Source organism: Trypanosoma cruzi, genomic scaffold (genome assembly GCF_000209065.1).
Source record: "Trypanosoma cruzi strain CL Brener 1047053516771 genomic scaffold, whole genome shotgun sequence".
Classification (NCBI taxonomy): domain Eukaryota; phylum Euglenozoa; class Kinetoplastea; order Trypanosomatida; family Trypanosomatidae; genus Trypanosoma; species Trypanosoma cruzi.
The window spans coordinates 112,737-135,639 of NW_001849477.1; the positions used below are offsets into that span (position 1 = coordinate 112,737).

A 22,903-nucleotide genomic window follows, 5' to 3' on the forward strand; every position below is an offset into this window, starting at 1 on the left:
CATCCGTGCCTGTGGGCACTTTGCATGGCGCAACAAAACTGATGTCGACCATGCTGCGTGAACTGCGGGAGGGCGCCACGATTGCCAACTACAAGGACAAATTGCAAAAGAGCATTTTTGACAAGCTGGACACATTGCGTTGGTCGACGAAGAAGGTCTTGGATGCTGGGAATGAGTCGCATGCACTTCTGCTTAAGTACCATAAGAAGGAAGGCGCTGTCAATGCGAAGGAGCAGAAGTACAAAAAAAAAGGCAGGGACCTCAGCACGAGTAAACGGTACACGAAGCAGGTAACAGAACGCGACAAAGCAAAGAGGATGGCGGAATTGAAGACATCATACTTTAAGGATATGTACGACATTCACGTGGCAAGTATGGATCAAAACGAAGGAGAATTTTTTGACTGTTTTATTGACGCCAACTGCCATTTGGTGCAGAAACTGCACGACACCTTTAGCAGCGTGGGTTCGTGTGCTCTGCGCGAGTACCCGCTCCTGGCAAGCGTCCTGGTGAGATCCGCCAGTCACGAGATGCCACCGCTAGTGAGCGACGACTCCCCCGTGACGAGGGCCTCGCGAATTAAAATGGGGAGCGGTAATGGGCATGTGAGGGCGGAACACGACACGGTACAGAAGCCGGGCGTTGAGACAAACCCATCCGATGCGTTGCATGCAGTAGGCAGCCCGTATCTCATCAGCCACGCCGACATCGACTCAAGCCCCTCGCGGCCCAGCGGCGTGCTTCAGGAGCCATTAACGCAGCTTCGCCCACCCACGGCGCGGGATGCACCGGATGAGCCGGTTCATTTCGAAGATGCGTTGAAAGCCACACCAGCCGATTTACAGGAACACCACATGTAGAGCCTATTAAGTGAACGTGCCCGCATTAGGCATGCAAACACCCAACCACTCACATATACGTATATATAAATATACCTGTGTGAAGTGCGTACACGCAAAATCTCCTTGGAGACGCATTGTTTTGATGTTACATGGACTTTTTTTTTCTTTTTTTCTCCTTTTTTTTTTTTTATGCATTGGGGAATGGCGAGGGGCGGTTTTTTTTTTTTTTTTTTTTTTAATGAGCGTTTCTTTTGCTCTAACGTTTGGCTTCTCCTGCCAAATGGGTGCCCTGTGCAATGATGGGCGGTATCTCACTTTTGTGTGGGACGGTGATGTTGCATTTTTTTTTTTTGTTTGTTTGTTTTTTGTTTGTTGTTCTCGTTCGGCCGATTAGCTGCAATTTGCCGCGCAGATGCGTGTTGTATTTTGTTTGTTGGGCATCTTTTTTTTCTTTCTATTTGCCTCTTTCTCTGTGCATGCGTCACCTCGGTGCGGTGCACACACAGACAGACAGACAGACAGACGGGTGCTCCATTGCACCCCCCAACACGTCAGGAGGAGGAGGATGGCCGGGCTGCGGCGGGGGAAAAAACAGAAAAGCGCCAAAAAACATTGGACGAGAAGAGGGAACGAAGATAAAAACAGACGACAGGCGGCAGGCGTAACGGCGGCACATGACACCTGAAAAGACACACGGCAGATACCCGCATGGCGTGCTGCGGCCAGCCTCTCACTTGCCGGGCCAATTCCCGGCTTTCCTCTTTGGATTGCGGGAGCCGTGAGGGGAAAAATTAAACGAACGGGAGTTTTTTTTATTTTTATTTTGTCTGTCTTTCTGTTTGCAACCGCGGCCCCCCCACCGGCTGCGGTCGCTGTTGGGGGATGGTGGGCGCCCCGCCACTCATGTCTTTTCCAAAAGCCCCTGCCATTTGTTTCTCACCGCCACTCCCCCTCCCCGCAGACGCACGTCTGCAGAGTCGGAGTGGGAGTGGCGGTGAGAGAAAGAGAGAAGATAAAAATACCACTTTTCTTTCTTGTTCTTTTCTTACATTCCCTGTCTCTCTCTCCCTCTCTCTATTTGTGTGTTTGTTTTGTCTGCGTCACGTTTTTTTTTTTTTTTTTCTTTTCTTCTTCTTCTGCCGTTGTTGTGCCTGCGCCCGTGCAGCGCGTGAGGCGTGAAGGAGGGGAATATTACGACGAGAGGACGGAATTTTGCCGAGGACGTGAGGGGGCCGGGCCCAAAACAACACAACACAAAAAAGCAACAAAAAAGGGGAAGAAGAACTGTAGGCGTAGGGGGTAGTCGTGGCGTGTTGCGTATTTTTTTTTTTTTTTTTACTTTTTTTTTTTTTCCCCGCTGCGGGTGGAGCCATTCAACGGGGCCGGGGGCTCGTAGGAGAAGTACAGGAGGCGGAGGTGTGAACAAAACAAAAAGAAAGAGGGGTTTTTTTTTAGGGGGGCTTACAGTTTTTGTGTTTTTTTTGTTTTGCCTCTCTTTTTTTTTTTTTTTTTTCTTTCCTTTTAGTTGCAAAGAGGGATTAGTTTTCCTTGAGTGGTGGCGGTGTTGGTACGGGGCCGGTTTTTTTTTCTTTTTTCTTTTTTCTTTTTTTTTTTTGTTTGTTTGTGTTTTGATTTTTGATATCCCTGTCATGCTGCGACTATCGCGGGGACTTTGCGGTCTTTACGTGCCTGTCGTCGGCTGCATCTTCCTTGTGGACACGTTGTATGGGTGCAAGTACAGTCCCCATATTGGTGTATGCAATCTACCGTATGTATACGTGAAAGCGCTTCTTTTCTGCGCCTCAGGGCAGGATAAATGGGAGCCGAAACGGAAATATGTGCATGGTCTCATAGAATACCTTGTACCATTCAACAGAGAGCAGGATTCACTGACAAAGTTGGAGCTCATGCAGTTTGTAGACACGGTGCCACCACGAGCAATTAAGATCCATACCGCTTCTACCGTATTGGGCTCGGCACAGCTGTCGTTGACTCATTCCACGTCTGCCTTGCAGCAATCTGCGTCCACGAGCGGTGCAATTCTGCGGTCTAGCGGTGGTGGCCCGCCTTCAGTTACAGAAAACGTGACGTCATTTCTTTCAGGGGCACTTCTTCCGGCTGCACTGGCTCGCGTGTTGTTATATGACGCAGTGTGTACCTGTGCCGATGACGACGAGTACGATGAGAGCGAGCGACATCGTGTGTCACAAGTGGCGGAAAAGCTTGGCATTCCGCAGCGTGTTAGGGATGCCATTGAAAAGGTGGTTGTACAGGAACGACTATTGGCCATGCGGAAGCGGCGATTATTACTATTAACGGATACCCCGCCGACACGTTGAGCCAATAAACAAAATTGCTGTTTATAATGTTTGTGTGTCGTGTGTACACGTATGGTAGATATGCACACACACACACACTCTCTCTCTCTCACAGGGAAGCAATGTAAGTACACATATATATAAATATATATATATATATGCATACATATATGTGTGTTTGTGTGTATGCACTTTGATGTTTTTGTTGTTTATTCTAGCCGTTTTATTCTACAGGTACTTCCGCTTCCAATGACGCTTCCCTTTTTGCTATTGCTGCAATATTTTTTCTCCTCTTCTCTCCGCTTTTCTTCTTTTTTTTTTTTTTATGTTGGCTACTGCTGCTGATTTCTGTGAGTGAGAGATGCCACCCAAATGAAACAAGAAACATGTGCATGAACATCATCCCTGACTTGTCGGTTTTTTTTTTTTTTTTCCTTTGATTTTTCTTTTCTTTTCTTTTGACTCTCTCCTTATGTTTTGCACATTTGTGTTTGGGGTGTTTGTGCGTGAAAAGGGAGAAGACTTCCTTTCAAAACTGTCCTTTTAATTTATTAAAAAAAAAAAACAAAAAAAAAAAAAAAAGGAGGGGGGGGTTGGTGCTCACATCCACGCATCTGCCGCGGCAACGTCCACACCGGCAGCTCCGAGCAAAATCCCCAAACACACACACACGCACGCACAGTGGCATCTTCCCCCAAAGAAAACAATCATAAATAAATATATTTATATTTTGCAACGAAAAACCAAGACGCGACGAGAGGGTGAGAGAAAAAACAACAACAACAAAAAAGGAAAAAATAACAAGAAATGGCTTCTGTTGGAGCCGCTGTGGTGGTGCCAATTCTTGTAATTTGCGTTCTGCTTCTGCTGCTGATTCTGGCAGTGATATTCTACTACTTCTACCACACCCGCTTCCGCAATGTGAATACGAAGTACTACATGTATCCAGGCTTTGCACGCCGCCGCAAATTTGAGTTATCATGTGTTCCCGCACCTGGTTTATACCAGCCCCCACTGGAGGTGAGGTTGCAGTGCTCCCGGCAGGAGCCGTGTGACATCCTCTTGGACGTGAAGTACGTGCCGGCGAGTAAGGTATCAACAATGGGTGATATGACTGCGGATGCTGTAAGACTTCTTGGCACGGATGATTGCTACAGTGATCACTTTATGCTTTACACCGAACCGCTGGAATTCATAGAAGCCGGTAGGTACATGCTATATGCTTACACTGTCTACCCCACACTACGTGTTGTGGGGTCTGTACATCAATTCTGCTTTGATATTGTGAGTACGAACCGGGATACTAAGTCTGGAGAGATGCAGCAACCACCCCACGTTAGTATCAATGTAAATCGTGACAGCCGAAGACATGTATCGATGTCTGCTGTGGGGAACCGCGCACGACCAATCCCACCTCGCATCATCCCAGAGAAGGGGGAGGTGACAACCTTCACCCCCATCAACATTGCCCTTAGTGAAAGCAGCACAACGCCAGATCAGATACGGTACAGTGTGGACGGTTCTCCCCCGTCGTTGCTTTATACAGGACCCTTCACCCTCTCTCTTCCGCCCTTCAACACGGATGGCGGGGGCTCACGAATACCGGTGGTGATACGGGCGCTCACCGTCTCGACTCAAGACGGGTTGCTAACGAGTGAGACCACAGAAGCTCACCTCACTGTGTACAAAGCGGGTCATTCCTTTTTTGATCCGAATATACCGCCGCCCGTAGCCCGCGTCCGCGCCTTGGAGGCGGAGTTGTACTTTGATGAATCCAGACGCCCGCCAAACACCAGCATCATCTATCAAATCGTGTATGTGGGGGAGGCCAGGCAGAAGCCTAAGTTTTCCCACAGGAAGGGCATTCTCTACGAAGGAAAGCCGGTACCATTGAAGGAGGATGTGGCGTTTGTGTACGCGTGGACATTTAGGGAAGACACGCATGGCGGCCAGTGCATAGAGCCCCATATGGATGAGAGAGGTCATGGGAAGGCACGTAGCTCGGCTGCCGTGTATGACTGCAATCTTGCCATGACGTGGAACCGAGAAGCACGCGGGGAGGATGCCGGAGGAAGGGGAAACGCACTTCCCCCACCATGTATATGCATCCGATGCAAAGAAATGGATGTCTTCTTTGAAGATCCTCCTGTGGGTGGTATTATTTGCTACACACTGGATGGTACAGAGCCTGCGCAGCCAGATTCCACCATTACTGCAAAACACCTGGCAGGGATTGGCCGGAACGACACGGTACTTCTGCCCAGAGATCACGAAAAAATTTTAGAGTTGGGCACGCATGTTTACAGGGAGAATCAGCCTATTCATGTGACGCTGATGAGGACGGAGCAGGTGGTTTTGACGGCTCGCACATTTATTCCGGTCGTAGACCTCGCGGCCAATTCTGCCGTGACAGGGTACCGCTTTGGAGAGTGCTTTAATCGTAGTTTTTCCACACTGTAGAGATGTTTTTTTTTTTTTTTTTTTTTTTTTTTTTTAAGAAAGAAAGAAAGAAGATATGCATAGATGATTGAAGACGCAAAAAAGGTTGAGAAACAACAATAATAATAATAATAAAACAACAACAACAACAACGAAAGCGACAAAAAGAAAGAAAAAAAAGGAGGAAAACTGAATTTGTTTTTTTTTTTCTTCTTATTATTATTCCTTTTTGGTTTTATTTTAAATGGATGGGGTTCCTGCTGCTGTTTTGGGAGTTTTATTTCAATTTACACACCACCACTGGCACCACCACTGGCACAAGCAACGGTAGCAGCAGCAGCAGAAATGTATATATTTCCATACAAATTCTGTGTGCATGCGTCTGTGTACATGCGTGTGTGGGATTACGATAGAAATTTGTGTGGGATCGGTGAATATATTTATATGCGCTTTGCGTGAGCATATGATGATTCGCAATAGAAATGAACGTACACGGTGATATGTGTCTGTGTGTGAATAGGCGGTGCTGGGGGAAACACAAACACACACAAAAAAAAAGAAGGAAACAAAACAAAACAAAAAATATCATTAAACTTTCATTTGTCATGTTTTTTTTCTTTTTTTTTTTTTTTTAATGGACAAACTGAGAGGAGACATTCTTTTTTTTTTTTGCTTTTTCTTTTCTTCTCTTTAACCTCTCATTTTTGTGTGGAATGTGGAGGAGGGGTGCACGCACACAACACAAGGAAGGAAAGAAAAGAAAAAAAAAAAAAGAAAAAAAAAAGGGTAAAAAGGAGGAGCCACGTTTAGAGTTGGGAAACATCTTTTTATTTTTTATTATTTTTTATTTTTGTTTTCCTTTTAAATATATACGTAAAGAGCAAAAGGAAAAAGAAAGAAATAAAGAAAGAAGAAGAAGGAACAGGGAAAAGGGCAATAACCTCAAGTACATAACAGGAAGAGAGAGGCGTACACATCCATACGGCAGATGCTCAAGAAAGTCTCTTCAAGGTCTCCCTTTCCCATTTCGGTGGCGGCGTCCCCCTGGTTGTCGCAGGACATTGGGCGTGCTGCTGGGAAACGCAAGAAGGACGCCCAGGCGGGGTCGGTGAATGCCGACCACACGCTTTCGGTGGAGTTTGCGTCGCCTGATAGGACGGCGGAGGGGCTGCCGTTTGGCTTTAGGAACGCGGCAGGAAATCTTGCGCTTGACTCAGAGAGACGGTGTCTCTTTGCAGGGCTTGGGACGAAGCCTACGGTGCGTGAATACCGACTGGCGGTGACGAACGCGGTGCGAGAGGCTCAAAAGCTTCAAGCTTCGGCACTTGTGCTTAAGTCATTGCCAGCTAATGTGCACTCGATGGGGGATTTGTTTCAGGAGCCGAGCGTGCTGCCCTCAATTGATGTTGTGGAGAAGACAGCCTCCTTTGCCGTGACTGCCGCCTACAAGTACACTCGCCTGCGCCTCAACAAGGAAGGCGGTGATGAAGCCAAAAACCCCATGGGAATTTTTATTGACTCGGTAGCAACAGATGCCATAGCTCGGGGCAACATCATTGGTGGCTGCATCAATGAGGCAAGAAGCCTGGGAAACCTGAGAGAGGATGAAGGTAGCCCTCAACTGTACTATGAATGGATTACAAAGGAACTTGCTCCACTTGGTGTGAAGGTGCGTCATGTACTACGGGGAGAGAAGCTGCGAGGGGCTGGATTAAATCTCTTATACAATGTGGGGAAAGGATCACGTCACAAGTCTTATTTGGTGGTTTTTGAATACACAGGAAATCGACATAGTGACGAAGCAACAGCTCTCGTTGGAAAGGGGGTGACATTTGATTCTGGCGGTCTGAGTTTGAAGCCAGCTGGCTCGATGGAGGGGATGCATTTGGACATGATGGGTGCTGCGACAGTGATGTCAACAATTAAAGCCATTGCTTTGCTTCAATTACCGGTAAACGTTGTTGGTGCTGTCGGCCTTGCGGAGAATACCATTGGCCCTGACAGCTATTTCCCCTCTTCTATCATCACAAGTCGAAAGGGACTGACAGTCGAGGTGCGCAATACGGACGCGGAGGGCCGCCTTATTCTTGCTGACACTCTCACCTTTGTGCAGCGGGACGCAAAGTTGACGAAGAAGTTGAAAACTGTTATTGACATCGCCACCCTTACCGGGGCCATTTTAATTGGTCTGGGAAGTCGACGTGCGGGGATGTTTAGTAACGATCTCCACTTATCACAACACCTTATGGCAAGTGGGCGCAGCAGTGGCGATGAGTTGTGGCCGATGCCGATTGGCGAGGAGCACAAGAATGCGATGAAGGGCGGGATCGCAGACCTGAGGAATGTTTCCTCTGATAAGGAGGCGGGTTCTTGCACGGCCGCTGCCTTCTTGAGTAATTTTATTGAGGATGGAATGAAGTGGGCCCATCTTGACATTGCAGGGCCGGGAATGGGTGGGGACAAACCAAAGGGGTTTCAGCCCGCCGGGGCGCCTGGATTTGGCGTACAGATGCTGCTGGATTACTTTCGCCTGACGCCGGTGGACGGCGCTGTCAGTGACGCCGTTGACGTCACCAGCACCGATGGAACGGTGGCCACCTCCGACGAGGAAAGCACCGCTCCTGCCACGGCGAGTGGTGCGGAGAATCCGCCGAAAAGGAAAGGGATCAAAAAGGCGCAAAATGCAAAAAAGGACCTGAAGGTGAAGCAGAAGAAGCGGCATACAAGGAGGAGGAAGCAGTAACAACAGTGCAAATGGGGAGGCCCACAATCACCAACAACAAAAAGAGTATGTGTTGGGTGAAGAGTACATCCATGCACGGTGGTGTGTGGAGTGCATGAATGATGATGCTCTCTCTATTGGACACCGGAGCTGGGCAGACGGAGAGATGTTGATCGCATGTGCGTGGGGAGAAGACATGTAATGCTCCGATCGGTGGGCCGATTGAACAACGCACGTTGAAATCCGCACTCTGGAAGGAATGGGAAATCCATGTGACCGAAATTAACATGATGAGCAAAGAGAGAGAGAGAGGGAGAAAGAATACATACAGTTGGCTGTGCCATGTGAAACTGGAAGAAAATTTATAAGGGAGAAAAAAAAAAAAAACAAAGAAAAGGTAAAAGGCCGTAATATCACAGACATTTGGGCATTCTGCCGCGCATAGACGTGCGTAATAATACAACTTCATCACCAGCTGGCTATGCATGTTTAAAGTGCATAATCGCGTACGCAGGGAAATATGGAGGCACAACAGACTTTTCTCTAGTCTTTTTTGTTGTTATTATTATTTATTTATTTATTTATTTTTTTGTGGATGCTTCATGCCTACACGACACATCTCTACATGTATATACATACCTACATGTAGGGATATCTCTGATTTTTTTTTTTTTTCTTTTTCTTCTGTTAAGGGAAAGATGTACGTTTGTACAAACGGTGTATGTGCGTTCACTTACCTTGTAAAGGCCTTTTTTTTTTTTTTTTTTTATCCCTGACTTCTTCCCTTTTAATCAATGCGTTCGTTTGTGTGTGTGTGTGCGCATTGCTGGGAGTGGGAGGGTGAGCATCGGGTGGGAGTCCAAAAAAACAACAAAAACACAACAAAACGAGGGAAGAAGTGAATTTTAAAATATCTTTTTGTTCTTTTGTTTGTTTGTTGTTTACTTCCAATAGGGGTGGGGAGAGAGAGAGAGAGAGAAGAGACATCTTCTGCTCCGCACGGATGACATTATACCGCATCATTGGTGCATAACTTCTGTTTCTGCCACTCAGTGATGCCGTCATCCCGCTGTCGATCCTTGTCTGGGCGCAAATTTCTCTTTTTTTCCTTCTTCTTCTTCTTTTCTCTTTTTTACTTGCGGTCGGCATTGGCTGACAGTGCATGTGCGATGGCGTATGAATCCCCTGCGCGGGTGAAGTGGGCCACGGCGATCTTTTGGAATGTGCTCGATCCCGCATTCCGCACGCACTTCAAATATTACCGCAGGAAGGTCGCTGTTGACCGCTACTTAGAGCGCAAAGGCGTCGTCTTTAACGTTGCCGTCGGCGTGACGTTTGGCCTCACGTTGTACTTCACAGTTGTCTCAAAGTTTCTCCTGCCTGCCCCGGTGGCATCGGAGTACTCGATGGAGGATAATGCGAAGGAGATTTTGCGCGCCATGAAGTGCGACACCACGAAGGAGCTGCCGGCCTTTCTGTTAATGCGGGCGAAGCGTGAGATCATTGGAAAGCTGCACGTTGCGGCTGACAGGGCAGAAGTAAAGCACCAGCGCGAGGAGGTTGAGAGGCTTCTTAAGACTTTGAACCAACAACAGGACAACCCTCCACTCCAATGAGGAAAAGGACATTTCTTTTCCCTTCTGCTTCTCTTTATTATTGTGTCTGTCTGGTGTTGTGGCAACGCGTTTTTTTTCATCAGATGTGTGAAGGGACGGATATTTCTGATGCGCTCTTGAGCGACTCTCAGTTATTCTTTTTTTCTTTTTTTTTTCTTTTTTGTTGTGCATTGATTTATTTGAGACTGAGAAGAAAGTATTGATGCATTGGGATCCGGGAGACTTTTCTGTCGGCTGTTGAGCCCTACTCACTGCGGGCGATGGAGTTGGCGATGGATCGGCATGAGACATTGCCGTGTTCACTGGCGAGGCTGCAATGGCATCAATATAAGTATATTTGGGGACAGAAGTGACACGCTGTTTTTGGCAAGCACCTGACGAAACATTAGGTCTCGTGCTCTTTGGGGATGGACCAGGCGCATATCAATATGCCTCCAGCCAATGATCCATTTGACATATTCTGTGAATTGTGTTCCGTGAGAGTGTTTTTTTTTCTCCTCTTCGTTTTTATTCTTTTTTTTTTTTATTATTATTTGAACTTTCTGCTTCCTGGAGGATGCTCCATGCATTTCCCTGTGATTTTTTTTTTGTTTCTTCTCTCCATACTTGTTTTACCTCCCTTTACACCAGTAGCAGTACTCATAGTGTGAGGTGCATTTCTACAGGGGAGGAGTGGGGAGTGGGGCGGCTGACGCCACGAAGAGGGGAACGCGCCTTGACATTTCGGCCGTGTATCTTCTTTCCTCCCCATTCCCCAGCAATGCTGACACCGTCGCGGGGCCCGGTGGCGTCTGATACACCTTGTTTTGGGTTTGTGCCGCATGCATTGGCAGGTGACATTCTCATCACCTCCCGGCGGCTGCAGGTGCTTTCATATGTGCTGGCAGAGCTCAGCAGCTCTGCGATGCTTTTGGATGACTACGTGAGGGGCATTCTGAATATCCCACATCGGCTACTCGTCGCGTGGCAAAGCATCGCCGTCGCGGCGAGAGCCCGACAGGCAACACAGAGAAGTGGGGAGAGTGGAGCGCTACGAGAAACTCCGAAATTCGGTGGCCGAAGAGAACCACTGGCGCCACGCACACCGGCAGGAAGACGCGACCACAACAATGCCTCCATTGGTGGTGCGTCCCCGCAGCTGTCGCAACAAAACACCAATAACAATCGGGACGTGGACGATAATCGGACTGCAAAACTCCATGCATGCCAACTCATGGAAGACAATGCGGCGCGCCACGTGGAATTTATCCGACGCACAGTCGTGATGGCGCTGTTTCAGCAGTATTTGCAGGTTGTCGTGGAGAAGAGCGTGGATGATCTCCTGTTGCGGGGTTGGCTTGGTTCCAGTTTTGAACCAAACACAAGAGGCTCCAGAAGAGGACATGTGGCCAGGCATGAGGGGGCTGAAAGTTCCTTTTTGGATTTGAAGGATGACGAGGGGGGTGAGGTGGGGGGTAATGAAGAAGTGGGGAATCCAGCAAACGGCAATAAACGCCCACGCGACGTTAGTGTTTTCCCATTGAGGCAGTTACTGCCATTGAATGTGTCTTCTGACCATGATGGCCATGATGATGATAAGTACGTGAGGAGTTCGGTTAGTCTGCAGGCTTTTATGCGAGCAGCTGTTGCTTTTAATCCCACTATCTGTGCTCTGAGGCTGATGTCCCGCTGCATTCTGTACGCCAGCCACGTTCGTAATGTAGACGACGAGGCAGCAGCGTCTGCTGGAACGACGGAAGGTGAGAAGGGTGTATTTTATGTTGTTGTTGCGAGCCGGGCAGTAGGGACGTGTGAACACTCTGAGCCTTGCTTCGGTAACCGAAAGTTTTTTTTTGTAAGATGTCAGGAGTCTGAGGTGCGGTGCAAAAGAGATGGCTCGCCATCCGCGCAATGGGCAGAGGCTGCCGCGTTGTCTCCGACATGGAGAGAGCCGAATTCACGGCAGGATGCCAATCGTCACAAAAGTTCTGCCGTACCGCGCGGCCGTGAGGCATGGCATTGGATGATGCGCCTGATGACGCAGACCATGACGGGACAGCAGTCGGGTCAGGGGAATACGCCGATTCGAGATTGTGGCGGGAACCAAACACGCCCTTGTGTGCCGTGGAGACGCTCCGCACAACACTCCTCTGAGCGTCGCACGCGGGAAGGGAGGTCACAATTGGGACTTCCGTATGTGGTGACTCTGGCCGCACGTGGCGGTGGTGGTGGTGCTGCCACCATGAAAAGCGGGACGAGACCCAAAGGCGGCAGGGACTTTGTGCCATCCTTTCAGCTGCATCGAAAGGCAGGGAAAAAGGGTGCACGTGATTATTTTCCTAATCGTCATTATCATTATGCTGAGGACGACTATGAAGAGGATTCAATTGAATCGTGGCTGGTGATGCATTCGAATCGTTGCAGTGCCACAGGGACATTCTTCGGTCCCGCGACCGCTCGCCCTGGGCGGCTGATAACAGATGCTGAGAAACCGTTGGGAGGGTTGTCGTTTGGATCCTCCGTTGCGTGCAGCGCCAACAACTTTGTTGTGCCATTTGATCAGGCCATTTCTGCCCCGCCAAACGCTGGCCATGACACCAATTACCGGGAACAGCAGTCGACGGAGCAGTTTTCGGCCACCACAGAAGTGGTGTCGGCGGGCCAATTAGCTTTTGCAGAGGAACTGCTTGCCAGACTCAACTTTTGGTGTGCTCGTGGGCAGCCACGACGCTGCTACTACGATCCTGCCTTGAGTGACGGGTGCCAAACGGCGACGGTCAACCCGACAGCAGAAATGAGAATGGATAGGGGTCATGGTATTGCAGGTTCAAACCATACCGATGTGGATTGCAAAGGGGAGATGCCGTTAAGGCTTCTTTTTACGCAGGTGGGAGTAATTCGGTTTCGTCCCGTGGAGGCTTCTGTTTATCGGAGTGGAAGGGGGCAGGAACTTCTTCTTCAGGCGCTTGCCGATTCTACAGAAGTGGTCATATGCTCCGTGCTTGAGAGCCGTTCACATTATGGCTGGCACAACCATTCCTCCGGAGGAACGGAAGGAAGGGTTGACGGGTGTTATGCATTTGACACCTATGCAGTACCTGATGATGGCAACGATCCTTTTTTATGGGGACGCTATGACGACATCGCGATGGAGGCGTCCGTAAGCTGGGCGCAAGGTGAGGTGACCACAGATGGTGCGGACGATGTATGCGACACGGATGGCAATGACGTCTCTACTGCGGGAAATTCGTCAAATTCCCACGTGGCGACGCGCCGGTCTCTTTCCGTGCGTGAGAAACACCAACGTAAGAACGAACGACTGAAAATTGAATTCCATTTGGCCCATTCCCAACGCTTGGATGCCCTCCTGGTACACCAGCGGGCTGCAAAACCAGTCGCTGCGTTAATACTGCGTCAGTTGCCGCGAAAACCCCATCACACCACAGGGAATGGGAAGCAACTTGTACAAGAGACAACTTTTGTTGTTCAATCTTTCAGCCACTACGTTGTACACCTGCTGCGGCAAATACGGGAGGAAAACGTGCTGATGGTGGACATGGACCGTACCCTGGTGGATAACGCCATCCTTGCCGGTGAGGATTCTACACCCATGGCATGCCAAAATGTGAGCGGGGCAAAGGGAGGAAGCCAACTTCACTTTGAGGTCCGGAAGGAGGTGCAATATCTTGTCACGGACACACCTTTCCAGGGAATGCGCACGGAGACGATTTACGTGCGTCATGGGGTGAGACGGTTGTTACGGTACTTTGCTATTGAGTGGGGCATTCCTGTTGTACTCGTGACGAAATCATCGCGTCGCCGCACGGAGGCCATCTTGTCACAGGCACTGGACCCGGAGGAGGAGCTGTTTCCACCCGGGTACGGACGCGTATTTACGGCGGGGTTGTTACTCGGTAAATTGTCGGATGACTTGCCTTCGGATGGCCCTTTTTCTTCTTCAGCGTTGCCACCACATGTTGCCAGTGAGAAGGAGCATGCCAGATGGCGCTCTCACGAAAGTCTTGTGAACTCGCGGAAGTGCACCACAGCCGTTCTGCAGGAGTTAGATCGTGCACACAGGAAGAGACATGGCACGCGTCATTTCTCACCCAAAGCGAGGAGCGTGGCGGTGCTGGATGACGCACCACAGGTATGGGTGGAGGCAGACTGGCCTTGCACCGTATCGGTTGTCCCATACACGTTGGGCCGCGTGGATCCGCGGGAGTACTTTACACCGAATGGGTTGATTCCATCCATGTTATTGTCCGTGCTCTACAGAGGCAAATGTGTGCGGTATCCCACACCAAACCGTGAGGGAAATGAGAGCACATATGGCATAGGGGCGGTAAAGAAGGGAATTGGCAGAAATGACACGATGGGAATGGACTTTACCATTCCAGCACTTGAGAGATGCGTTTTTTTTTCTGACTTCGATCCTAATAATGATGTCAACCAGAATAATCTACTGGAGATGCCCCGTGTTGAAGATCCCTGCTTACCAGAGGATCATCTCTTATCTGCAGCCTCATCTGGCTACAATGCTTCTGCAGAGGATGAGGTGGCGTCTGGGGAGGAGACGGTGGTGGAGGAGGTCAATGAACGGCGTGAAGGCAGCAGTCCTTGGGCCACCGCCGACGTGGAGGATGTGACGCCTCTTTAGGAGCAGATACACACACACACACATATATATATTTATATATGTACACACGTGGGGGGAAGAAGGAATGTTTAAATTGAATGCGTTTATTTTTTGTTTTTGTGCTTTTTACATTGCGGTAACATGTTTTCTCGGTTCTTCTTTTTTCTTTGTAACGACACCCATAAATTTTATTTTATTTTATTTTTTTTCTTATCTTTCTTTTTGTTGTGCCTTAAAAAACAAAAACAAAAACAAACTTTATGCTGCATTTTTGAATGAATATGCATGATAACGTAGGGAGGCTGCGTAAAGACTGGCGGGCCCGCACACACGCACGTACGCACTGCACTGTACAACTGTGGGAGGAAGAAGGAAGGGAAGGGAAGAAGTGAGCGGGGGTGACTGTTGTAGAGGGGCGATGAAAAACAAATACGAACTGCCAGAGCAGGTGCGGTGGTACCAAACGCTGTGGGAAATGCGGAATCATGAGTTTCGCACCACATTTCTGACGACTAAACGTCGCCATTGGCGTATGTTTTGGAAGTATGAAAGTCATTTGGTCTACGAACGTGTCATTATGGGATTCATCGTGGCTTCATGTATGTTTTTTATGTCCAATTTGGATTTGACCGCAGCTGTGTTCCGTCTACCAACAGAAGATGTGAATGAGTTGCTTAAGCAAGACGTCTGGAGGAAGTATCGAAGTGAAATCAATGAGAGGAAGGAGCATGCAAGCAAGATGCTGGAGGACTCTAGTTACATTCATAACAAAAACAAACCCTACTCGACGTAAAGAGTATGCGTATGTATGCTGCGGCGTCTCCATTGCGGGGTTGTGATGATAACAGGGATGACGGTTGGGAGTAGCAGTGGGTTTCTGTTTACCCACAACAGTGGTATTGTGTTGTAGATTCTTTTTTGTGCCTGAGAGTGCCTGTGTGTGTGTGTGTGTGTGTGTGTGTATTTTGCACCTTTTCTTCTCAACATTGGCCGCTTTTGTATCGTACCGGCTGTCATGAAGAAGAAGGAACAGATTTCTGGCCTCCCTTTTTTTTTTTTTTTTGTTTTTCTTTTTTTTTTGACTTTTGTCTTCCCCCTATCATTCCCTTGTGGTCGTGTCCTACACGCGGTGACGTGTTTCTGCAGCACAAACACGCACGCACACATAGTTACGCACTCCGACACGCACAGTCGCACGCACGTGAACGCAAGGGCTCTCTCTCTCTCTGACACCTCCGTGTACAGAAAAGGATAAAGTCATGGCCATTTCCCGGTTCCGTCACACACAATCTGTCCCGGCACGGCATGACAGGCACTTCATGAACGTCAACCCCTCAGGTGCGATATGGGACTGCAGTAACATGATTGCCTGCAATGACCGCTTTCTTGCGGTGCCGTGGGCGCAACTTGGCAGTACGGCAGTGCTACGTCATACCGACTATGGCAAGGTTCCATCCAGCCCGCCGATATTATTGGGTCAAGAGGGCCCGGTCATTGATGTTGCCTTCAATCCGTTTGATCCTACAAAACTTTTTACAGCAAGTGAGGACGGTACCATCATGGGGTGGGATATTCCAGAAGAGGGTCTCACACAGAGCACCAGTGACCACATTGTACATCTGCAGGGACATACCAAGAAGGTGGGTATTGTGAACTTCCACCCTAGTGCAATGAATGTACTGGCCTCCGCTGGGGCTGACATGGTGGTCAATGTGTGGGATGTCAACACTGGCAAGGCGGGTGAAGTGCTCAAGTGTCACACGGACCAAATCATGTCGCTGGAATGGAACCTTGATGGTTCACTGCTCTGCTCCACCTCAAAGGACAAAAAGGTGAATATTATGGATCCTAGGAGAGGAGATATTGTTGCCTCCGGCAGCGCTCATCAAGGCGGCAAGAGCCAGCGTTGTGTGTGGGCAAAACGGCAAAATCTCATTGTGACCGTTGGATTTAGTAAGGCACAAAGCCGCCAGGTCATGCTGTGGGATGCCCGGGACATGGCATCACCGGTGCATACGGAAGATATTGACCAGTTCAGTTCTCTTATTTTGCCCTTTTTCGATGAGGACACAAATATTTTGTACATTGGAGGCAAAGGAGATGGAATTATTCGTTTTTTTGAATTGGTGGATGGACGACTTGTGCCGTGCTCCTCCTACGACTCTGTAGAGGCGCATAAAGGGCTTTGCATGTTCCCTAAATGGTCCTTGGACACACGACAGTGTGAGATTGCGCGTTTTTACGCACTCACGCCTCGGTCCATTTACCCCATCCAAATGCTTCTCCCACGTAGACTGGCGGATAGCGAATTGCAGGTCGATGTGTACCCTCCCACCTTTGCAGACGTGCCCGCCATAACGGCAGAGGCATACTTCAGCGGGGGAAACAGCGAACCACTTGTGACGGATATGCATGCCGTGTTTAATGGAACGGAGCGTGAGGTAATGAGAGCGGTTGCTCTAACGCCATCAGGTAAAAAACGCCATCAGGGGGTCACTTCAGCAATGACACATTCCTTTGATACCAACTCATCTAAGTACACGGACCCCATGACGATGGGGGTGGAATACACGGAAAAGAGAAGGGATGAGGGGATTTTAGACGAGCGTTTGGGAAAATTAGCCGCTCTTGCGTTGGAGTTGCAGAAGCAGGAGGAGGATCTGAAACGGTGCCAAGAGGAGGTTGAAAAGAAAAGACGAATTGTTATGGAGACTGTTGAAAAGATACGTGACATTGCCTTTGGACATGCCTTGTAGCGGTGCATCGTTATGCGTATGCATAAGTTTCCCGCTTATAAATGAGGGTTATGAGAGCACACGTATGAAGTGTACACATGTCTCCTTTCCTTTTTTCCCCCTCTCTTTTTTTTTTCTTTTTCTTTTTCTTTTTTTTTTTTCCCCCTCTTCTGCTGTTACCGTCAGCTCAACACCAAACTTCTTGTTAGAAGATCTTTTGTATTGTCTTTGTGCTGTTTTCTTTTTTTTTTTTTTGGTCTTTTTTTTTTAGATGTTTAATTTCTTCTTCTTGTCACCGCGTGATTTTTTTTTTTTTTTTTTGTTATCGTCTTCCGGCTCTGTGTGTGTGTGTGTGTGTGTGCTGTTTTTTTTTTTTTTTTTTTTTTTTCTACTGCAAGATGACACCACCACCACCACCACCGTCTATTGCTTGCAGTGTGGGAGGAAACACACACACACACACCAAAAAAAAAAAAAAAAGGAAAGAAAAGTGAAGGCCGAGGACGAAAAACCCAAAAAAAAAAAAAAAGGAGAAAAAAATTCTACTGTGCATGCTGGTTGACTTGTTTGTGCGTTGTGGGCGCTTGGGCCCTCTTTTTTTCTTTTCTTTTCTTTTTTTTTTTTTTTTGTAATTCTCCTCCATTTGTGTACGACGTTTTCCTTTTCTTCCCTACACGTGGAGAGGGGAGTGGAACGCACACGAACACACACGCGCACACTCAGGTGCGGCCCGATAGATTTTATCACACGAAGTTGCGGTTGTCATTTATGTACCAGCTGCTCTCACCCAGGACGGCACGCCACGCCCGTCTCTTTCGTCTTGCGAATAACCTCGCGTCATCTCCTTCCGGCACCGCCGGCGTTCCAAAGACGGACGGTGAACGTTTGCTGTGGGTGAACTCGCATGTTAAGCGTAATAAAGACATTGAGATGTCTATTGAAGAGGAAAGCCTCCGGGAACGGCAACTGCCATTGAAGTTGGGCGAAAACGCCTTCACCTCGAGCGCACAGGCAACACACGGCAGCCTATTTCACTTCCGTGAATACCCCATGTACCCGGGGGAATACGTACCGGCCGGGCATAACACATTGTCATCCCTGCGCCACGAATTGCGGTTAGAGCTTACCGCGCAATCACTTAAAGAGGCATGGATGCGTATAAGCGGCGGGATTTATTTTCAGTCGGCGGACGACTATTATGCATCCGTGGACGGTCTTGATGCAGAACAGCTTGGAGAAGTTCTTGCCGCCCTCTTTCCGTATCTCAGCACCTACGAGGCCCAGGCGCTTGTGCAGTGTACATTGGACTCCATCAGCAAGCCGATGAACACCGCATCGCGACAGCTGAGTCGCACCATCACGGCAGAAGCGGTGGGTCTTGATAATGCTCCAGGTCATTACACAAATTTCTTGGACTGGATGGGACGCCTCACAGAAACACGGGGATTCAAGACGGAGCACGCGCTCTTCCAGTTCAGCCGACGGAAGTTTAACAGGGACGACGTTCGTGTTATGTTTGAGAATTACAAACTTATGAGCCGAGCGACCCTTATTGCGGACAGTGCTGACAGTTATAGTCACTTTTACACGGTGCTGAAAGATTTTGCACGAAAGGTGGCCGGTGAGGACTCACGCCACCAGATTGGTGTACGCATTGACGAGCCGGAGGTGGATGCGGAGACCGGCATTGCCGTCGGCCGTGGTTGCGCGGATGGGGAAAAGTATCAATTTACTGCTCTCTTGCGTGAGAACCGAGATCACAACGGCGCCATCACCATCATGGGCAAGCCAATGGCCCTCGTGCTGGATAATAAGGCATGGCTGATGGAGATGCTGCTTATGCCTTTTGATGAGGCGAATTTGGATTATAGGGACTTTGACGTACACATTGTGTTGGAGGGGCATGCTATGCCTTCCATCGCCAACGAAATTGCGGCTTTTGCCCTGCGCATGTCGATTGCCAACGCCCTTGTGAAGCTCTTGCCTCTCACACGCATTCCTCTGAAGAAGTCCGGCCTGCTCTCCGTGGATCGTCGTCGCGAGAGGGGGCAGTTCCCCGGGTATTTGGACGGAAAGAAGGTCAAGCGAAAGTTTGCCAAGCGTTAGTGAAGGTGCCTCTATGCATGATGCGGCGAGAGGTGGAGAGCGACAATGGATCAAGGGAAGAGGAAGAGGAGGATTGTGTGAGACACAAACACACAGAGAGAGAGAGCGAAAAAAATCAGGGTGCCTGGCCGGACAAAGGTGTGTCTGTATTTTTATGTTATTATTTTTATTATTATTATTATTTCCCCTCTTTAGCGCTTATGCCACCATTGCCATTGTTGGTTGTCCTTCTCTCTCTTTTTTTCTTTTTTTGCACTGGCTTCTTGGCGGAGAGGGGATTAGGAGGGGAATGCTGCTCCTCCTTCTTGCGGCGATTATTTGGGGCATAACCAACCCGTTGCTGAAGCGCTACAGCAGCGGCATGGCTGTGAGTTCTTCTTCGTTCCTGGAGGATCTGCGTTTTTTGTTGTCGCGTCCCAAGTACATGGCGACACAACTTCTCAACTTGAGTGGGTCTGTTTTGTTTTTCCTCGGGCTGCGTCATGTCGATGTGGCGGTGGGTAGCATGGTCGCCAACGCCTTGGCGTTTGTTATCACCGTGCTGGTGAGCGCCCTTGTGCTGCATGAAGGCGTCTTGCGACCAGCAACGCTGCTTGGATGTGGTTTAGTGGTGGCAGGGACGACGTTGTGTGGAATTGCCTCATCGTCACGCGATTGATGGAATCGATAAATAAATAAATAAATAAATAAATAAAGGGGACACAGCAAAACCTACACGGAGATGAAAATGAGAGAAGAAAGAATGGATGATTTTGCCGTTTCTTTTTCTTTCTCTCTCTCTTTCTTTCTTTTTCTTTTTTTTTTTTTGTTTGCTCGCGGCTTCCACGATGGATTTGAGCGGCAACGCGCCCACGCACACAACAACAACAAAAAAGGATGAAGTCATGAAACGCATCGTTGCACCGAGGCGTTGGTCTCAACTAAACCGGGTGGAGCACCCGCCACTAATGATGAAGCAGCTCTTTCAGGGCGTGTGCGGAGGACTGCGGTGGCTGGAGCTGAAGGAGCTCGCCGAACATCTGGCGACGCGGGCGATTGAGGACGGCTACCCAAGCACCAGTAGCGTGCGTCAGGCTCTGCAGGCGAAGAGGGCCCCACGGAGTAGGCGTCGGCAGGTGCGGGAGGAGATGAGACGCAACGTGGCGGCATCACTCCCGCTGACGTCATCGCAGAATGCGCTGACAGTGACGGGGGGGCTTTCGACATGTGTGGCCAAACAGAAGCGGCTTGTGCTGTATGACGTATTGGACTGCACCCTCGGCGGCGGCTATCACGCAGGGGCTGTGCTTGAGAATGGAGGGCCGTACACACGCGTCGTCGCGTTGGACTGTGACCACGACGTCATGCAGACTGCAATGGAGCTGGTGGACGAGTTTGGCGCTGACCGTTTTAAATTTTTTTGCCGTCAAATGTCAGAAGCGAAGTCTTTGTTTGGTGAAAGGTCCTTTGATGCTGTAATGATTGACCCTGGCCCCTCCGAGACGCAGTTGGAGAATCCGGAGCGCGGATTTCTTCTTGATGACGAAAACAGTCACCATCTTGACATGCGTTACGGGCCACAGCTTGGAATTGGCGCTCTTGCGTACCTTAACACAGTACCGCAGCACGCTTTATCAGGTGCGTTGAGTGCCTATGCTCTGCTTACACCCGAGCAGTCAATGAAAATGGCACGTGAGGTGCGCCGTCGTCGACCTTTCACGTCCTCACGGGACGTCATCGGCTGCGTTGAGGCCGCCGGTGACATGTTGCCTGAGGAGGTGTGGAGTACGCAGAGCAGTCGACGCAAAACGCCCATGTCATGGAAGTTTTTCACGTCGTTACGCTGTATTCTGAACAATGAGATGTACGAGCTGCGAGAGGCTCTTGAGAATGCGCTGCTACTGCTGCGCGACGACGGCCGTCTCGTCGTTTTTTCCCGCCTCGTGTGGGAGGAGAGGCTCATTCAGAGTACCGTTGAGAGCCATCCCCATGCGCTCTTGTGCTACACGGAGGATGTGCCTATGGAGGAGGTGTGCGAGCACGGTTTTACACGGCACACAAAGATGTGGGTTGCGTCACGCGTTGCTAATTCATCCTATGCACTGAAAAACACTGTTTCTCTCACCGAGGAGAAGGTGAGGGAGAGTTCACTGCGTTGGCTAAGCGGCATGTACGCTGGTCAGACGTATGGTTTCCCTGCGAACAACTTCACCTTTGAAAACTTGGAGCCGAAGGAGCGACGCACACGGAGGTGGAATGGCAAGCCACCACCGCCGGACTACGGGCTGGACGACAAGTAGCCAACATCCTCCCAGTCGCTGTTATTCTGGATACCACAAGAACACACGGGGATGACGGTATTTCGTGCGCAGCGCATAAGCGGGGGGCGCTGATGTGCGAAACGACAAGGCACCGAAGTGCCCCTCAGTGAAATATAAATGCTGCCTGGGCGTGAGGAAATACGGTGGGAACGAAACAATTTTATTTTATTTTTTATTATTGATATTTTGCATGCGTGTGTGTGTGTGTGTGTCTTTGTTTCTGTTGAATGTTTGTAAACGGATACATGTGTACTTGTTGGCCATCCTTCACGTGTCGTGTCTGTGTTTTTGTTGATGTTCCCTTGCATGGAGAAGAGGAGAGAGAAACAGAAGAGGATCACAATAATACAACAACAAACAAACAAACAAACAAACAAACGATTATAGGGATTTAAGAAGGGAAGATCAATAAATTTAAAGGAAAAAAAAAAGGAAAAAAAAAAAAGAACAACACGACGAAAGCGACAATGTACTCACAAAAGCAGCCGGTGGTTGTTTTGAACCAAAAGACAGAGCGGCAGACCGGACGCAAGGCGCAGATGAACAACATTGAGGTGGCTAAGACTGTGGCCAGTCTTATCAGCAGCACACTTGGACCGTGTGCAATGCTCAAGATGATCCTTGATCCAATGGGCGGCACGGTGCTGACGAATGACGGCAACTGCATCCTTCGCGAGATTGACGTGGTGCATCCCGCCGCAAAGCACATGCTGGAGCTCGCGCGTGCTCAGGACGAGGAGGTTGGCGACGGCACCACTTCTGTCATTGTGCTCACGGGGGAAATATTAAGCCTGGCGCAACCCCTCCTGGAGCGTAACATTCACCCGCTGAAGATAGTGAAGGGCTTCTCCCTTGCACTGACGGACGCCCTGGCGGCAATCGAGATGATTGGGACTACCATTGACCCGAATGACACGCAGCAGTTGGAGTCTGTCGTGCGGGCATGTCTTGGCACAAAGTTTAATTCACGTGAGGATGATATTATGTGCAAAATGGCGGTGGCCGCGACACAGCGGGTTGTCGTAGAGAACAAGAACACGGGCCAAAAGGAGGTGGACATCAAGCGATACGCCAAGATAGAAAAGATCCCTGGCGGGTCCGTCTCCGATAGCGTCGTGCTGGACGGTGTGATGTTTACCAGGATCACATCCACGCCAAGATGCGTCGCTACATTGAGAACCCCCGCAATTATCTTTTTGGATTGGCC

General features: G+C 49.3%; 12 protein-coding genes across 12 annotated transcripts in view, besides 49 other annotated features; all 12 read left to right on the forward strand.

Annotated features, from left to right (window-relative positions):
• Positions 1–860, forward strand: part of Tc00.1047053510515.30 (hypothetical protein, conserved) — a gene marked incomplete at both ends in the record, with an annotated part of 1,095 nt that extends 235 nt beyond the window's left edge. Inside the window, one exon of the mRNA XM_807826.1 lies at positions 1–860. This exon is cut by the window's left edge and continues 235 nt beyond it. Coding sequence (XP_812919.1) covers positions 1–860 — 860 coding nt within the window.
• Positions 1–970: part of a sequence feature (heterozygous, Esmeraldo-like haplotype) that runs on past the window's edge.
• Positions 971–1,248: a sequence feature (areas merged during assembly that could not be assigned to a particular haplotype. This can correspond to areas where the two haplotypes were merged or to regions with more than two copies in the genome that were merged during assembly.).
• Positions 998–1,031: a microsatellite.
• Positions 1,058–1,079: a microsatellite.
• Positions 1,184–1,216: a microsatellite.
• Positions 1,249–1,369: a sequence feature (areas merged during assembly that could not be assigned to a particular haplotype. This can correspond to areas where the two haplotypes were merged or to regions with more than two copies in the genome that were merged during assembly.).
• Positions 1,341–1,366: a microsatellite.
• Positions 1,370–5,192: a sequence feature (heterozygous, Esmeraldo-like haplotype).
• Positions 1,948–1,978: a microsatellite.
• Positions 2,163–2,194: a microsatellite.
• Positions 2,310–2,365: a sequence feature (T-rich).
• Positions 2,422–2,465: a microsatellite.
• Tc00.1047053510515.40 (hypothetical protein, conserved) lies at positions 2,492–3,181 on the forward strand (the record flags this gene model as incomplete). The annotated part of the gene is made up of 1 exon (XM_807827.1): positions 2,492–3,181. The coding sequence occupies one exon, from the start codon at positions 2,492–2,494 to the stop codon at positions 3,179–3,181; it is 690 nt and encodes a 229-aa protein (XP_812920.1).
• Positions 3,290–3,332: a microsatellite.
• Positions 3,442–3,485: a repeat region.
• Positions 3,578–3,620: a sequence feature (T-rich).
• Positions 3,714–3,742: a microsatellite.
• Positions 3,870–3,892: a sequence feature (AT_rich).
• Positions 3,968–5,620, forward strand: Tc00.1047053510515.50 (hypothetical protein, conserved; the record flags this gene model as incomplete). Its single annotated transcript, XM_807828.1, has 1 exon — positions 3,968–5,620. The coding sequence occupies one exon, from the start codon at positions 3,968–3,970 to the stop codon at positions 5,618–5,620; it is 1,653 nt and encodes a 550-aa protein (XP_812921.1).
• Positions 5,193–5,740: a sequence feature (areas merged during assembly that could not be assigned to a particular haplotype. This can correspond to areas where the two haplotypes were merged or to regions with more than two copies in the genome that were merged during assembly.).
• Positions 5,626–5,655: a microsatellite.
• Positions 5,712–5,763: a microsatellite.
• Positions 5,741–22,903: a sequence feature (heterozygous, Esmeraldo-like haplotype).
• Positions 5,794–5,841: a sequence feature (T-rich).
• Positions 6,133–6,180: a sequence feature (A-rich).
• Positions 6,208–6,232: a microsatellite.
• Positions 6,256–6,291: a sequence feature (T-rich).
• Positions 6,351–6,383: a microsatellite.
• Positions 6,424–6,451: a sequence feature (AT_rich).
• Positions 6,475–6,529: a sequence feature (GA-rich).
• On the forward strand, positions 6,588–8,342 carry Tc00.1047053510515.60 (cytosolic leucyl aminopeptidase, putative; the record flags this gene model as incomplete). The annotated part of the gene is made up of 1 exon (XM_807829.1): positions 6,588–8,342. The coding sequence occupies one exon, from the start codon at positions 6,588–6,590 to the stop codon at positions 8,340–8,342; it is 1,755 nt and encodes a 584-aa protein (XP_812922.1).
• Positions 8,887–8,912: a microsatellite.
• Positions 9,071–9,091: a sequence feature (AT_rich).
• Positions 9,416–9,459: a repeat region.
• On the forward strand, positions 9,491–9,937 carry Tc00.1047053510515.70 (hypothetical protein, conserved; the record flags this gene model as incomplete). The annotated part of the gene is made up of 1 exon (XM_807830.1): positions 9,491–9,937. The coding sequence occupies one exon, from the start codon at positions 9,491–9,493 to the stop codon at positions 9,935–9,937; it is 447 nt and encodes a 148-aa protein (XP_812923.1).
• Positions 10,072–10,099: a microsatellite.
• Positions 10,423–10,472: a sequence feature (T-rich).
• Positions 10,698–14,576, forward strand: Tc00.1047053510515.80 (hypothetical protein, conserved; the record flags this gene model as incomplete). The annotated part of the gene is made up of 1 exon (XM_807831.1): positions 10,698–14,576. The coding sequence occupies one exon, from the start codon at positions 10,698–10,700 to the stop codon at positions 14,574–14,576; it is 3,879 nt and encodes a 1,292-aa protein (XP_812924.1).
• Positions 14,741–14,764: a microsatellite.
• Positions 14,791–14,811: a microsatellite.
• Tc00.1047053510515.90 (hypothetical protein, conserved) lies at positions 14,974–15,348 on the forward strand (the record flags this gene model as incomplete). Its single annotated transcript, XM_807832.1, has 1 exon — positions 14,974–15,348. The coding sequence occupies one exon, from the start codon at positions 14,974–14,976 to the stop codon at positions 15,346–15,348; it is 375 nt and encodes a 124-aa protein (XP_812925.1).
• Positions 15,491–15,517: a microsatellite.
• Positions 15,603–15,635: a microsatellite.
• Tc00.1047053510515.100 (coronin, putative) lies at positions 15,815–17,311 on the forward strand (the record flags this gene model as incomplete). Its single annotated transcript, XM_807833.1, has 1 exon — positions 15,815–17,311. The coding sequence occupies one exon, from the start codon at positions 15,815–15,817 to the stop codon at positions 17,309–17,311; it is 1,497 nt and encodes a 498-aa protein (XP_812926.1).
• Positions 17,417–17,451: a microsatellite.
• Positions 17,527–17,559: a microsatellite.
• Positions 17,630–17,651: a microsatellite.
• Positions 17,655–17,678: a microsatellite.
• Positions 17,755–17,830: a sequence feature (A-rich).
• Positions 17,885–17,918: a microsatellite.
• On the forward strand, positions 18,059–19,396 carry Tc00.1047053510515.110 (hypothetical protein, conserved; the record flags this gene model as incomplete). The annotated part of the gene is made up of 1 exon (XM_807834.1): positions 18,059–19,396. The coding sequence occupies one exon, from the start codon at positions 18,059–18,061 to the stop codon at positions 19,394–19,396; it is 1,338 nt and encodes a 445-aa protein (XP_812927.1).
• Positions 19,554–19,579: a microsatellite.
• Tc00.1047053510515.120 (hypothetical protein, conserved) lies at positions 19,686–20,054 on the forward strand (the record flags this gene model as incomplete). The annotated part of the gene is made up of 1 exon (XM_807835.1): positions 19,686–20,054. One exon carries the CDS (start codon positions 19,686–19,688, stop codon positions 20,052–20,054), a length of 369 nt encoding a protein of 122 aa, XP_812928.1.
• Positions 20,063–20,091: a microsatellite.
• Positions 20,161–20,207: a sequence feature (CT-rich).
• Positions 20,281–21,675, forward strand: Tc00.1047053510515.130 (S-adenosyl-methyltransferase mraW-like protein, putative; the record flags this gene model as incomplete). The annotated part of the gene is made up of 1 exon (XM_807836.1): positions 20,281–21,675. The coding sequence occupies one exon, from the start codon at positions 20,281–20,283 to the stop codon at positions 21,673–21,675; it is 1,395 nt and encodes a 464-aa protein (XP_812929.1).
• Positions 21,853–21,884: a sequence feature (AT_rich).
• Positions 22,049–22,075: a microsatellite.
• Positions 22,113–22,144: a sequence feature (A-rich).
• Tc00.1047053510515.139 (t-complex protein 1 gamma subunit, putative) lies at positions 22,164–22,903 on the forward strand (the record flags this gene model as incomplete). The annotated part of the gene is made up of 1 exon (XM_807837.1): positions 22,164–22,903. A coding segment is annotated over one exon (740 nt), but the record flags the coding sequence as incomplete, so codon positions are not given.